Source organism: Eublepharis macularius, chromosome 8 (genome assembly GCF_028583425.1).
Source record: "Eublepharis macularius isolate TG4126 chromosome 8, MPM_Emac_v1.0, whole genome shotgun sequence".
NCBI classification, from domain to species: domain Eukaryota; kingdom Metazoa; phylum Chordata; class Lepidosauria; order Squamata; family Eublepharidae; genus Eublepharis; species Eublepharis macularius.
In genome coordinates, this window is record NC_072797.1 from 73773927 (window position 1) to 73790315 (window position 16389).

Consider the following 16389-nt stretch of genomic DNA (forward strand, 5'->3'; position numbering starts at 1 on the left):
CATGGCGGCCCTAGGACTCTCCCAGTTTGTTTCGGCTCCCACACATCAAGCAGGTCACACGCTGGATTTGATTTTTGGGGCAGGGATGATGGTGGTCTTGGATGCCTATGATGCAGTGCCATGGTCAGATCACTTTGTTCTGAAGGCTCGTCTGAGCATGCCGCTCCTTTCCCGGGTGGGCGGTGAGCGGATTTACGCTCGCCCGCGGAGGCTTATGGATCCAATTGGTTTCCAGGCGGCTCTGCGGGATCCGATGCCCCCTGGCAGTACGTTAGATGAGCTGGTGGATGATTGGCATGGCCGTCTTTCCGAAGCCATCGACGCTATTGCCCCCTGCCGTCCTCTCCGAGCCCGCAAACGGGTAGCTCCTTGGTTTACCGAGGAGCTTCGCCAGATGAAGCGGTCTCTGAGACGACTAGAGCGAGTGTGGAGGCGGGGGCGCGACGAAGAGGCAAGAACATCTTATAGGACGTTTATGAAAGCCTATGAGGTGGCAGTGAAAGCAGCAAAGAGGGATTTCTTTGCTGCTTCCATTGCATCCGCTAGCTCACGCCCGGCTCAATTATTTCAAACAGTTCGGTCCTTGGTCTCCCTCTCTCAGGGAGACCACCAAATTCTTAATTCAACTATTGGCTGCGAGGCTTTTGCGAGCTATTTTGCGGGTAAAATCTTGTCCCTTCGCCGTGGCCTGCCACCCACTGTTGATACAGTAAGGGAACTGGAGACCCCTTGGCCGTCTTCTGGGTCCGTATTAGACCATTTCAGCCTGCTCTCTCAGGACGATGTGGACAGGATCCTGCAGGGGATGAGGCCAACCACCTGTCCTCTGGACCCCTGCCCATCCTGGCTGGTGAAGGCCAGCTCGGAGGGGCTACGGGACCATCTGGAGGCCATTGTTAACATCTCCCTGAGCTCTGGGGTTTTTCCAGGAGTGTTAAAGGAGGCGGTAGTGCGGCCCCTCCTGAAAAAACCATCTTTGGACCCCACTGACCCGTCCAGTTACCGCCCAGTGTCGAACCTCCCGTTCCTGGGCAAGGTGATTGAGCGGGCGGTGGCGGTACAACTGCAGGAATTCCTGAATGATGCTCTAGTCCTGGACCCATTCCAGTCTGGCTTCCGTCCTGGCCATGGGACGGAGACAGCCTTGGTTGCCCTCACAGACGACCTTCGCAGGCATCTGGACCGAGGCGGGTCAGCGCTGCTTGTGTTACTTGATCTCACAGCAGCGTTTGACACGGTTGACTATGATTTGTTGGCCAGCCGCCTTGCCGACGTGGGGATTAGGGGGACAGTCTTACAGTGGCTGGTCTCCTTTCTCCAGGGTCGGGGACAGAGGGTGGCGCTCGGGGGAGATCTATCGGCCCGTCACCCTTTGGTGTGCGGGATTCCCCAAGGGGCGATACTCTCCCCAATGTTATTTAACATCTATATGCGCCCCCTCGCCCAGTTGGTGCGGAGGTTTGGGCTGGGTTGTCATCAATACGCGGATGACACCCAACTTTTTCTGTTGATGGACGGCCGGCCAGACACGGCCCCAGACAATCTGGCCAGAGCTTTGGAGGCTGTGACGGCATGGTTGAAACAGTGCAGGCTGAAATTGAACCCAGTGAAGACGGAGGTCCTGCAGCTGGGACGGGGGCTGCCAGATGTTGGGATCCAGCTCCCTGCCCTCGATGGGACACCACTGGCAACTTTGCCAGTGGTAAAGAGTCTGGGTGTGCTCCTGGATGCCTCCCTATCGATGGAGGCCCAGGTCACGGCGGTTGCCAAGTCTGCATTTTTCCATCTTCGTCAGATCAGGCAACTTGCCCCCTACCTGACGCCCCAGGACCTGGCTACAGTGATCCATGCAACGGTCACCTCCAGGCTAGATTACTGTAACTCACTCTACGCTGGGCTACCCCTGGGCCTGATCCGGAAACTACAACTGGTCCAGAATGCGGCGGCACGGGTCCTGACTGGTATACCTTACCAGTCACACATCACACCTGTCCTGCGCCAGCTGCACTGGCTTCCAGTTGAATTCCGAATCAGGTTCAAAGTGTTGGTTCTTACCTTTAAAGCCCTGAGTGGGTTGGGACCGGCATATCTTCGGGACCGCCTCTCCCTGTACGTTCCCCGGAGATCGCTCCGATCAGCGAATAAATATTTACTTGTGGTCCCCGGCCCTAAGGAAGCCCGCCTCGCTTCAACCAGGGCCAGGGCTTTTTCAGTCCTGGCCCCAGCCTGGTGGAACGCTCTGTCAATGGAAACCCGGGCCCAGCGGGACATATTATCGTTCCGCCGGGCCTGTAAGACAGAGCTGTTCCGCCAGGCGTTTGGTGATTGAAGGGGGCGGTGCCATGTCGGCCTCCCACCTTTGGGGTGGGGAAGGTTCTCCCCACCACTGCACCTTGTTAATTTGTTTTATTATTTGTATATTGATTTTAGTTTTGTTTTTATCAATTTTAACTGTTCACCGCCCAGAGCCCCTGGGATGGGCGGTATATAAATTGAATAAATAAATAAAATAAATAAGGCTACCATATTTCTACCTGTACCCTAAATAGACTAGGGGGAAGCTCTGACACAACCTAGACGTCAGAAGGAGGCTCAAGGCCTGTCTGCTCCGGACAAATCAGAAAGTCAGACTTACTATTCTTAAATATATGTCCCCTCAATTTGGGGAAGAAAATGTCTTCGGCAGCGGTAGGTGCCAATAGCAAAACATACACTATCGAAACTCCTAAAAACTCTCTTTGTAGAGGTTCCTTGTGGAATACCAGCTCACTCTTTGAGGAGTGCTACTACCAGTGCAGCATTACACAGGAACACTTCTGTAGAAGAAGTCTGCAATGCAGCAACAAGGTTGTCTGTCTCGACCTTGGTAAGATGTTACAAATCAAATCTATATGATTCAGCGGACACCGACTGTAGTGGAAAAGTACTGCAGTGCATGATCATGGACGAAGACCACATCCCACCCAGAAACTGGAAACTGCTTTGGGAGCACCCAAGATGTCCTCCGCCTCAGAGGGAGAACGGACCTTTGGACACTTACCATGAAGGGTCCTTCTCCTCTGAGGAAAGGAGGACATCTTGCCCTCCCCGGGTCTTCGTCCTCCTCTACCCTGCTGCCTCATTCTTCTACCTCCTCCGAGTTATGCTTTATTTACAGTACATATTAATGCAACAGGTGTTTTTTCTCTCATTATTGACAGTTGCTGAATGATAAATTCAATGTTACTGCTTTGTGGAGTCACCTGAACTGAAGAGAGGGTGTCCCACACGCTAGACAGGAAGAGGAAGAAAATTAGTTCCTGCCTCCCTGATTGGATGGTGGGAATCACCCAAGATGACCTCCTTTCCTCAGAGGAGAAGGACCCTTCACAGTAAGTGTCCAAAGGTCCGGTTTAGACTATACTGAACCTTTACCTTAAATTTTAAAAAAGTTTCCTTTCTCTTAGCAAAGAACAAGTAGGGAGGGAGACTAAGTTGTTCTCCAGCCACACCCAGCAATGCTTTAGAAATGCTAATGGCCTCCCTGGGTTCATCTAGCAGGAAAAAGAGATTTGGAAGACTTACAGTGCACTGAAGTCAATGGGTTTAGACTGGAGAAACTCAGCTTAGGATTGCTCTGTTAAGATGCTAGAAGGTATCTTCCTGGATATTTCAGGAAATGTCTCTTTGACTTAGAGGGGATGGGCAGAGACAGGGCTTATTTCGAGCCGGAACGCTCCCGAACGGTGTTCCGGAAGCTCTTGAAAATGATCACAAGTGGTGTCCCCACCCATCTCCTTCCTTCCCCATGTGCAGTCCCACTAGTTCAGCACCAGCACCAGCGCTGAACTTTAGCAACTCTGTGGGGGAGAAAAAAAAACAGGTCCTGAGCTTCACAGCCTTGATTTTCCCAGGCAGATGGTGAGTGTTCCCTGTTTGCGTTCCCCTTCCTCCCCACCTCCACAGTGGGAAACGCAAAAGTGGGCTCCCTCCCTATGCTGCTCTCCACCCAGCCCACCTGGCCGTTCATCCTTCCCTCTGCCACTGCTTCTTCCACCACTCCTCCTCCACTGTGGCCGGGATGAGGTTCACTGTCCCAAAGGCCAAGGCTCTTGTGCCCTCTCTGCCTTGGCCTGCATGATTAATGCTGAGGCAAATGGCTCAACTAGACCATGCTGAGCTGGGGACTCATGTAGCCGCCATGGCTGGGGTGCATGAGGAGACGGCCTGGCAGCCACCTTCCTGGCTCATGCCACCAAATAACCAGCAAGTGGCCACTTGTCACGGCTCAGGGTGGGTGGCTGTGGCCTTGGAAGGCAGTGCGGCACCGGCCGTGTCCAGCAGACCCCCACACAGCCTTTCCCCCCACACCTGTTGCTCGTTGCGGCTCAGAGTGGGTGGCCACGGGCTTGGAAAGCAGCGTGGTGCCAGCCCTGGCCAGCAGGTGCTTGCACAGGCTTTTCCCCATTCCTGCTGCTCATCATGGCTCAGGGTGGGCAGCCACGGGCTTAGAAAGCAGCTTCCTGCTAAATATAACCAAAGACAAAGGGAAGATTGCAAAATCAATAGAAAACAATTTCGTGATACACACAATTCAAAATGCAAAATGCCAATTTATATATTCTGCAATATTTAAGAATGTTTCAAATGTAGAATGCATAGAACAATCGCATGGGACCCTACAGTAAACCATACAATTCGTGCTGGTTCAGTCCATATATGCTGGTTCAGTCCATATATAGGTTGTTGTGTGCATGCGTTGGTAATCCTCCAAATCAAGCAAGGCAGCAAAACTCCATGTGCAGAGCCTACAAATAGTACATACAATTAAAAAAAAAGCAAAGGAAAATCAATCCACAGATCATGAATACAAATATCCACAGATCTTGAATTCATTTAATCTGAGGCTCAGCTCTACTGCTTCGGTTATCTGCCTAGCATGCCGTTTTCCTTCTTGAGTTGCCTGGAGATGCAGTTGAGATCTGAACTGTGTTAGAAAGCTCTGCGCTGGCCTAGCAAGTGCACATGCTGGCCACTTAGAGAGGATTGTATAGTTAAGAAACTTACAGTGCAATTTTAAGCAGAGCTGGCACAGCCCCATAAACTGGGGTCCCCATAGCCAGCCATCACCCTGCTGCGAAAGAGAAGACTTACCATCCCACACCGGGTCCACAGCCACCGCCAGAGGTTCAACATCAGCCATCCATCCTGTATCGCCACTTGAAGGTTCAAAACTGCCCGCTGTCCTCCTTGTTTTGGTTCTCAGCCACCACAGTGTCTGTTGAAACAGAAGGCCCCTCAAGGGCAGAAAGCCGTTTAAGAACCTCAGCCTGAAAAGCAGCAGCTGACGTCAGCTGAACAGGCCTACCACGCTTTGCATGCTCCAAGGCCGCAATGCGCTCAAAAGAGCCTGGCGACTAGCGCTTTCATCCTTGTCTAAAGATGACCAGGTGGGTGGAGGCCTCTTAGCTGGTTGTTTTCCTTTGGCAGGGGCAGACTCCTCTTTGGGTGGCATGGTTATGTATTTATTTTGTCTTAATAATAATATCAAGAACAAGTATTGTTGTTATTAGTATTATTATTACTATTACTATACTCTTATTATTATTGGTAAGATCACCTATTCAAACCATTAATGCTGCTGCATGTGAGGAAAGGGATCACTCCTTTTGACTGTAGCTTGAGTAACCACATTGCTAAACATGCTACCTAGATTGCTACTTCTGCCAAGTTGCAACCTAGTTATCTGAAAGAGAGAATAACCAGAACATCATTTTGCATTGTCACTTCTAATCAAAGAACACTCTGTGTCTTTCTAGTACCCTCATTATGTCATTTAAGAATGAAGCTGTCACTCTTTTAAAACGCACATTGCTTTAGAGATGCATTATGAAGGAAAGTCATTTTAGCCAAATAACAAATTAATGATGAATTATATTTCTAAAGAGCTGCATCTTACCAACCTGTATTGTTTCATCAAGCCTTTGAATAATGCCACCTTACAAACCATAGCCATAGACACTGATAGCCCAGTATTTCCTTACTCCCTATGGCCACTTCGTCATCCTCAAAGGTTAACTATGCAGGTAGGGCTGCTTTGCAGGATACGTATTGGGTGGCTGTTTGCCCTTAGCAGAGCTGCTAGTCTTTTTTTTTTTTTAATAGTGGCACGATGGAAATGTACAGTAATGTAATGTACTGTAGTAACCCATACCCCCCAAAAGGCAGCCCAAACACTGTGTAAGCTGCAGAGGCCTCTATAAAATGGCTGCCAGTGCTAGGAGGCTAAGCAGGCCACAGGGTGACACACTCAAAATGGCCATCCCAGCAAAGCAGAAGCTGTAAAAGCCCCACCAAAATGGCCTCCACTGCCAGTAAGTAGGAGGCAAATCAGACCTTTTTTTTTTTTTAAGGCAGGGCTGTCCTGTTAAGGCACTTAGCCCCACCCCCTTCCCATGTGACCCTGAGAGGCGGGGGAAACGCTGCCGTTTATCCTCCGTGGCGGCAAATGCGGCCCCCAGCCTCAAGCCCTTGGCTGCCGGCCGGGTGGGGGCCGAATTGCTGCCTATTGGTATGTGAATTTTGTTATGGATGAAATCGAGATAGACAATTCTTTTGCATAGTTCCCACATTTTTAACCAGATCCTGACCCAAGTCAATTGAATTGTGCAGGGATCTGCATAGACTTACTAGTTCACAAGGAAGAAAAGCTTTTGAAGTGGGAAGAGAGTTTAAAAAGCACTTCTTAATATATTAAGGGGAAGGTTCTGTTCTATGAGGGAAAGTTTCCTCTGGATGAAGGAGAGCCCTTAGGCTCTTAGGTGTTTCCCATGATGCTGTATTAATATCCAATTTAGTTTACCTAGTTCATCTTCAGGTTACAGACACAATTTTATTATGTCCTATTTTACATCTGTGAGAAATAGAAGCCAATTAAGTTTTTTCTTTTCAGATCAATGTCTAGGAGCTACCTGGGAATTCATCTTTGACTTGAATAAACCATCCTTTAACAGTAATAGATCACAACCCACAACAGTAGGGACTAGCAACTTAACATAGGTACTGGAAAGTACAACACACAATTATGGTAGAAATTACCAAACACTTTTATGAATAATATCACAAAAGGCCAATAGCCTACTACTTTTCAATTCCAAAAAACTCAAGGAATGCACAACAATAAGTGTTGGTTTATTGTTGTGCATTCCTTGTGTTTTTTGGAATTGAAAAGTAGTAGGCTGTTGGCCTTCTGTGATAAATATTATTCATAAAAGTGTTTGCTAATTTCTACCATAATTGTGTGTTGTACTTTCCAGTACCTATGTTAAGTTGCTAGTCCCTACTGTTGTGGGTTGTGATCTATTACCTCTGTTACCACACAGTGTTTCCTTCTGTAATTAATTCATCCTTTAAAAGTGGCTTGTGTTAATGTCTTAATTACCAAGGGTCTTCTTTGAGTCCTTCAGGGTCCACAGTGTTGCCTGTAGAACTCCTACTACACAGATTATTGAACCATCCTCATAGCCAGGGGTCATTTTGTAGAAAAAGAGCTGCAGGAACTCATTAGCATAACTCATTAGCATATGCAACACACCTTGACATCACCAGAAGTGTGTCATTAGCATAACTGGTTTGCATATGCTATACCCCCTGACATCACCTATCCTAGCTGTTTTGGACCCAATCCTGGCCATTCAGGGCCGAAGTTGGTCCCAAAATGTCAAAAGGGGCTGAAAATGGCTGAAAAGGGGTCCAAAATGGTCAGAATTGGGCCGTTGCTGAGCAGGAGAGTGATCCACCACCCATCAGAGGCCTGTTCCTCGCTGTTTTGGGACCGATCCAGGCCAAAACGGGCCCCAAATGACCAAAAATCAGGCGGGCGGGCCACCTGACATGTGATCTCCTTAGAGAACTACCGGAACTGCGTTCCTCCCATTCCCCCTCAAAGTGAGCTCTGCTCATAGCTATGAAGTTGGCATCTGTAGTAGCTAAAGGGGATGATTTGTCAATGGCTGCTGTGCTATTATGCTGTACTGTATTAGGCTATTTCTACCAATGTCTAAATCAACTGTATTGGATAGCAAAGAGAAAGGAAGAGGCAAGATACACTGCAGTGGAGTCTCTGCTTTGAAGACTGAAACAGTAGAATGAAGGTTGGTCATGTTCAGAAGACAGTCTTATGTTTCATGTCCATTTGAAAGAATCTGAGTTGTGTTTGAAGTTGGCGGTCCTGAAGGCAGAATTAAAAATGATACCATGTTAAGAGTCCCAGTCTGTATGGTATGAACATTACAGTAGACTGTAAACATGCCTATTGCATTACCCATCTTAGGAAAAAAAGGTTGGGAAAATCACAGCCTTAACTTACTAGATGATAAAAGGTGGACAAAATACACAGATGTGAGAAAGTAATTAGGATGAAACTCCTTAGGCAACTCTGTTGTGAAGGCACAAAAGAACAACCAATTTAAATATGTTTTAAACTGGTTTGCAAAATAGTAAAAAGTCCAGTAGCACCTTTAAGACTAACCAACTTTATTGAGGCATAAGTTTTCGAGAACCACAGCTCTGTTCATCAAATGCATGTTAAACTTATTTGTAGAAATAGTAGTGATGGGATATTACATTTTTTGTTTGTTTATGAGTAAAATCTAAATTGAATTTCCGTGGCAACATAGGACCCAACTGAAGTCAATGGGCTCAGAAGAGTTGAGGATTGCACTGTTTAGGATTTGTACTGCAAATGATTCCAAAATGGACATGTTTGTGGACAGCATATTCTATGATAAAGTCTTGAAGAACATTAAGGAATGGTGCTTATCAACGTTAGGTTTTCCACCGTGATTGTATCGTATGATTGAAATGTAGTACAATTTAGGATACAAGAAATGCACCAGCTGTGTCATGAAGTTTTATATTGGCAAAACCACACTGGGTCTTTCCCTCTAGCCTTTTCCTCAAGTCTATCTGTTCAAAAAGGTAGCTAAGTTCAGAAATAGTGTAAATATTTAACTTGAGAAATCTGATACTGTAGGTGACGACGTCTTGTGGGGCATAAAGTACATTTTTATGAGATGACTTAATTTTCCAGTTCTGCTAGTCTTATATTTATTTTTTTATTAATAAACCTTCCAGAGTGAATGGCTGCTTAAACAATCACGGGTGGGCTGCCAGGTTTCCTGCTTCTCCTCCTCCTGCCTCTTAGAGCATGATTCCACCCCCCTCAAAATACACTATAGATTTTTATAATGGCTGTTAGTTTAGCAGCAATGTTTACAGTGATAAGGGATAATCAGGATTATTGTAATCCCCATAATCTGAAACCATAGTTTGAAGTTGTCCACTTGTCCCGAGAAGGAACCCGGCTGCTGGCACTTAAAATCAAAAAGGTGGCAGAGCAGTTTTTAAACTAAATGCTAGGGGAAAGCCGACAAGAAATAAAGTGTCTCTGGTTCAGGATGGTTCATCTCAGAGAGATGAAGGGCTAGGTATAACACTTCTACAGGGAGATAGATTAGAGTTGTCAACTGAGATGGAGACAAACAGTGCAGATGACCTAACTACGTCTCAAGGCAAAGTGTGCCGGGGAAGTTACAGGTGTTTATATACAAATGCTAGAAGTGTCCGAGGTAAAATTGGGGAGCTGGAATGTTTAGTGTTGGGCGAATCCATAGACATTGTGGGCATATCAGAAACTTGGTGGGATGAGGAAAATCAGTGGGACACGGTGATTCCTGGATATAAATTATATCGGAAGGATAGGGAGGGAAGGGTTGGTGGTGGGGTGGCTCTATATGTCAGAGAAGGTATACATTCCAGTAAGATTGAGAAGGTAACTGAATTAGATTCGCTTCTGGAAATGCTATGGGTTGAAATTACGGGCCCAAATGGAAACTTAACTGTGGGAGTTTGTTATCGCCCTCCAGATCAGAAAACAGAGGAGGATTATAAAATGATGACAGGATTAAAGATGGCTGCTAAACAAAAAAAACTGTGTTGTAATGGGTGATTTTAACTACCCACACATTGACTGGGCCAATGGGTGTTCGAATCGGGGGAGAGAAAGTGAGTTTCTAGACTGTCTCAATGACTGTGCTATGGAACAGATGGTTACAGAACCTACTAGGGGAGAGGTGATCCTGGATTTGGTCCTCAGTAATGCTGAAGACCTGGTGAGAGATGTAAATGTGATTGCACCACTTGGGAACAGTGACCATAATGTTATTGAGTACAACATATGTATAAATAGGAAATTGCCTAATAAGACCAACACAGCCATGTTTAACTTCAAAAGGGGTAACTTTTCTGAGATGAGGGGGTACGTGAAGAAGAAACTGAAAGGGAAAGTAAAAAAGGTCAAAACACTTGGGGAATCTTGGAGACTATTTAAAACTACAATCCTGGAAGCTCAAATTAAATATATACCGCTGGTTAGGAAAGGCACAAATAGGTTTAGGAAAAGGCCAGCATGGTTAACAAGCAATGTAATAGAAGCTGTAAAAGGTAAAAAGGATTCTTTTAGGCAGTGGAAAACTAGTCGGAGTGAGGTTGATAAAAAGGAGCAAAAGCTGTGCCAAAAAAAGTGCAAGTCTGTGATCAGACAGGCAAAAAGGGAATATGAGGAGCATATTGCAAAGAACATAAAGAAAAACAATAAACAATTCTTTAAATATATTAGAAGTAGGAAACCAGCTAGGGAGGCAGTGGGGCCCTTGGATGACCAAGGCGTAAAAGGATTACTAAAGGGTGATAGGGAAATGGCCGAGAAGCTGAATGCGTTCTTTGCTTCTGTCTTCACTGTGGAAGATAAGAAGTGCATGCCCACTCCGGAAGCACTGACTTTGGGAGGGGTTTTGAAAGACCTGAGTCACATTGAGGTGACGAGAGAGGAGGTTATGCGACTGCTAGATAATTTAAAAACTGATAAATCACCGGGCCCAGATGGCATACATCCAAGAGTTCTGAAAGAACTCAAGTGTGAACTTGTAGATCTCCTCACAAAAATATGTAATCTGTCATTAAACTCTGCATCTGTTCCTGAGGACTGGAAGGTAGTTAATGTTGTCCCCATCTTTAAAAAAGGTTCCAGGGGAGATCCGGGAAATTACAGGCCAGTCAGCCTGACGTCAATACCGGGTAAGTTGGTGGAAACTATTATCAAAAATAAAATTAGTGGGCACATTGATGACCAAAAGCTGATGAGGAAAACTCAGCATGGGTTCTGTAAGGGAAGATCTTGTCTCACCAATCTGTTAGAGTTCTTTGAGGGAGTGAACAAACAAGTGGACAAGGGAGACCCGATAGATATTGTTTATCTTGACTTCCAGAAAGCTTTTGACAAAGTTCCTCATCAAAGGCTCCTAAGTAAGCTCAGTAGCTATGGGATAAAGGGCCAAGTCCTCTTGTGGATCGAAAACTGGCTAATTAATAGGAAACAGAGAGTGAGTATAAACGGGCACTTCTCACAGTGGAGGGTGGTGAGCAGTGGGGTGCCACAGAGGTCGGTATTGGGTCCAATGCTTTTTAACTTGTTTATTAATGATTTGGAATTGGGATTAAGCAGTGAAGTGGCTAAATTTGCAGATGACACGAAATTGTTCAGGGTGGTGAAAGCCAGAGAGGATTGTGAGGCACTCCAAAGGGATCTGTCGAGGCTAGAAGAGTGGGCATCCATGTGGCAAATGAGGTTCAATGTAGCCAAGTGCAAAGTAATGCACATTGGAACCAAAAATCCAAAATATAAATACAAGTTGATGTGGTCTGAACTGGCGGAGACTGACCAAGAGAGAGATCTTGGAGTCATGATAGATAACTCACTAAAAACGTCAGCACAGTGTGCGACTGCCATAAAAAAAGCTAATGCTATGCTAGGGGTTATTAGGAAAGGGATTGAAAACAAATCATAATGCCTCTGTATAAATCGATGGTGAGGCCTCATTTGGAGTACTGTGTACAGTTCTGGTCGCCACACCTTAAAAAAGATATCATAGCACTGGAAAAAGTACAGAGAAGGGCAACTAAAATGATTAAAGGGTTGGAACACTTTCCCTATGAGGAAAGATTGAGGCGCTTGGGGCTCTTTAGCCTGGAGAAAAGACGACTGAGGGGAGACATGATAGAGGTTTACAAGATAATGCACGGGTTAGAGAAGGTAGAGAAAGATGTGTTTTTCTCCCTTTCTCACAATACAAGAACTCGTGGGCACTCTATGAAATTATTGAGCAGTCGGGTTAGAACAGATAGAAGAAAATACTACTTTACACAAAGGGTGATAAACACATGGAATTTGTTGCCACAGGAGGTGGTGGCAGCTACAAGCATTGCCAGCTTCAAGAGGGGACTGGACAAATATATGGAGCAGAGGTCCATCAGTGGCTATTAGCCACAGGAGATAGATGGTATTCTCTTTGTGGGGAGGTGGTGCTCTGTTGTCTTGGTGCTGGAAGGAAGGCAGTGGGAGGGCTTCTGGTGTCCTGGCCTCACTGACAGTCCTTTAGATGGCACTGGATTTCTAGCCACTGTGTGTGACAGAATGTTGGACTGGATGGGCCACTGGCCTGATCCAACATGGCTTTGCTTATGTTCTTATGTTCTTATGAAGTTGGCTTTTGATCCTGTGTTAAGCAGGAATACTGTGTTAAGTGTGTTATAGCGAATGTCGCTGCCAATATAATGGACTTTCAAAATGTAAAGGCTTTGAGGGATTTGTTGGAATGACACAAATATTCTAAAGTGCAGGCAAATCAGAACGCTGTTGTAAATCAGCCTTGTGTAGCAGTCAATCGATTGCAGAAATGTGATACAAGTATTTTGAAAGCCACCTTTGTTTTTCACGAATATAGCTTAGCAATGGAAACAGCCTGAAAAATGGCACCTACAAATTCAGATTGTCAAAGAACCTCTTTCCAAAGCCTTTAAACAACCAGATACAGTCAGAAGGCATGAAATGGAACATGTTCTTGGAGACATCTTTCAGCTCCTAGCAGTAACAGAGTTGACTGTAGTAGAGTGTAAATCTAAAAAGGTTCCCCAAGGCAAGTAGGAATTTGAACGAAAGGAAAGGTACATTTGAGAGAAGTGGGTCTGTTAATCCTATAACAGTGAATGGTTAACACAACTAACGTGTTGAATCCTGTGTTCTTCACAAAGAAATTATTCTGATGAAAAAAGACCCAGACAATAATAAGTGACAGTAGTAGGCTGATTTCCAAAGTCAAAAACAAAGCTGGAAAACATGGTACAGTATGGTACCTTAATATCCATTATAAGACATAAGAAGCTGAAGACTTAATGGAAATGTTGGATCAAAGATACATCAAACAACAATCATTGTTATAGCTGGATTTATTTACTTATATCCCACATTTCCTTGTGTTTTTCAAATTATAATGGAAACCACCATAGTTTAAAACCGATAAAACCTTAAGTAATTTCACTAATTTCCAAAAGATGTCTGCAGATTATATCCCATTAAAAACCAAGTAAGGTGGCCTTACAGCGCTTCTTGAAAGTTTCTAAAGATGGCAGCCCCTCAGCTTCCCAGTTATCCTGCTCCACAGAGCAAAGGCAAACAATAGTAAAGGAACAGGCTGTGGTTGATGCAGGTGGGCTACCTTCATAGGGGGAACAGCCACTGGTTGGCATCTTGAGGACCATAGCTAGCATATGGGAACATATGGGAGGAAATAGTTTTTTAAATATGCTTTTCGTGGCAGTGAAAGGTGTTAAGGGCCATAATCAGCACCTTGAATTGGACTCGGATACAATCTGGCAGCTAATGTATCTGTTTTAAGATGGGAGATATAACCCTGGAGCACCCTGCATGCTTTAGTAGGTTCTACAAGTCTTTGTTTACAGACAGTTTACTTCCCCCATCCTTAAAACAGTTGTTCATTAGCAACTGAAGACCCAGAGAAGGGACAGTTGGTGGCCCCTACCAGGTGGGCTTGCCGCACAATTGGATTTGCAACACAGTGGGAGTAATGCAGGGGGAGTGGTCCCCAACCTTTTCAAGCCTGTGAACGCCTTTGGAATTGCGGGGGGGGGGGGGCAGGGGAAGCACCATCCCAAAATGGTTGTCACAGAAGGTGAAGCCAAATCCAAAATAGCTTCCACAGGAAGTTGAATCAAAAGAAATACCTCCATCCTTCCTTTGCAAAAGAATTGCTCGGTGACTATGCTAACACATGAAGCTGCCTTATTCAGAGTCTGGCCATTGATCATACTTAATAGTAGTCCACTACTCCATAGTAGTCCACTATGACAAATGCTGCATAAGAAGTATGCAGCTACTGTATGCACCATGGCTACTCTTCTGGAATAGGTTTCTGCCCTTGATCTTCATTCCCTGTTGTTGTTCTGATGGGGTGGCAGGGCGAAATGATAGTCTGTGATGCCGTAAAGTCATTTCTGCCTGTATAACTAGAAGTAATGTCACCACACTGAGGAACCTCTAGGAATCGCTCAAAGTTTTGGATGGATCCTAGAGCATTGTAATCAGTTTCATGTAAGTCTTTCACAAAACCTATTGACACATGTTTTAAAAGGCCTGGGTTTGCAAGGTGGTAATGGTGTTGCTTGCTGTTGGAGGAAACCCAGTATTACAGTCCTGATTCCAGTCTTCAACAACTGTGAATGTTGGAACAATATACTTACGTCATGGTTGGTTAGAAAAAAAATCTCATTGTTCATCCAAGAGTACAACTACTTTGAAGTATTAACATAAGAATAGGCTGGTACAGATCTAACAGTGAAATCCTAAACTAGTCTAAGATAGGCTTAGACTGGAGTAACTCTGCTTAGGATTTCACTGTTAGTCACTGTAGCTGAGATTTCATATTTATTTATTTAAAGTATTTATACACAGTCTTGTCTGTTACACTCATGGAAGCAGGCAACAGTAAAACTTGAGCTTAATAGTTAGTGATGTAGGCATTAAATGTTCAAGATGCAGATAATAGAAATAAAAATTACTTTATTTCACATGCTAGTAAAGAATACAAAGAATATTACTGATAAAAGCTGTATATAATTTGTTTACATCCTCTGCTTCCCCTACCCCTTGAATTATTTTATGTTTTTCTTCTGTATAAATCAGTCTGTTCTCAGTTGCTACAAAGCTAACTTCTAGTAACTGGAAAATACTATTTTTAGGTTTAAAATATGTCAAGCAAGATGAGATGGGCCCATACTGCTTGCCAGCATCCTAATGAGTTGTTAAAACCTTGTAACTTTTTACTGCTGCCTTCAGCCTGAACTGCTTTTCATTTTGAGTTCTCTGCTCTCAACAGGCTGTAACAAGTAAAATTCTACCATTTCCAAGGCTAAAATAAGAGCATATCTGCCAAATGAAATGGGTGCCTCTAAAGGTGTTCCTTCCCCATAGTTGCTTAGATGCCGTTCTGAAAGGGGTGGAATCTTTTAGCACAGCTGAACTACGATTCGTTGATTTCACCAGACTTTTCCTCTTACAGTCCCAACCCCCTCTTTCTCTTTTTTTTTTTGAGAAGTTGACTTGCTTCTTCTCAGACGTGCACGTCAGCTGTAATCTCCAGAGATTTAGTCTGATACCATGAACTCCGAAGCAGACGAATCTAAAGAAGGTATGACTTGAGACATTTTTAAAGACCTTTGCATTTGCAAAAAAGTTAGCACTACTTTCACAGTAGTTCCTAGCAGCAACATGAGATGATGAATAGAAGTTTGTGTTCACTTTTGATTCTGAACTGTTCCTAGGGGAGGGGAGAAAGCAGAGGCATCCAAAGATTGCTGTTCAGATTTCACTGAAAATTCAGCAGCAAAAGGATTGATACCAAGGAGGTTTTGTTGCTTTGTGCAGTAACTAAATATCTTACAAAGTATTAGTAGTATGAACCATTTTCTTGTTCACAAGCAATAATGGCTTGAAAGGGGAAGGCATACATAAAAAAATTAGATGCTCAGTTCCTTTGTAAAAGGAAGTTGTGTAATACAGAGAACTGTAAGATCGTTATTTTAGGAAAGAGCTTTTTGGTGTTAGCAACTTTTTTTCCAGTGGGAGTTCATATTGCTTGATACAGCTTAAGTGAAGATTGTCAAAGGAGGCAACTGTTTAAGTTCTTCTCCTGTTGTGAAGAACATGTGGAAGTTGGAAACACTCGAAGAAAATGTGATTATTTATTAGTGCAAATTTGGGAGAGGGCTATTGTCTGAAATTTTAATAAAAAGGCCATTTGAATCAAAAGTATAGAAAAAAGAGGTAGGAAAAAGTATAGCAAATGTGGATATTTTTAAATGGCTGAAATTTCCTGACTTTAAGAAGCCAAGTTAATAGAAGTTTAAAGGAGATAATAACAAACTAAACTACTTATATTAGCAGTCTAGTAGAAAAACACAAAATGTCTTACACCATTGCAGAAAGCATCATTCACC

General features: G+C 44.4%; 1 protein-coding gene across 2 annotated transcripts in view; it reads left to right on the top strand.

Moving 5' to 3' along the window:
* TNFAIP8 (TNF alpha induced protein 8) overlaps nt 1-16389 on the top strand; it is an 85746-nt gene that overhangs the window by 30384 nt on the left and 38973 nt on the right. The window contains exon 1 of one of the 2 annotated variants that reach the window (XM_054987475.1): nt 15489-15581. The exons of the other annotated variant lie outside the window; for it this stretch is intronic. Coding sequence (XP_054843450.1) covers nt 15551-15581 — 31 coding nt within the window. The 5' untranslated portion in view covers nt 15489-15550. Of the gene's footprint in view, nt 1-15488; nt 15582-16389 lie in introns of those variants that run through there. 2 annotated transcript variants of the gene reach the window in all.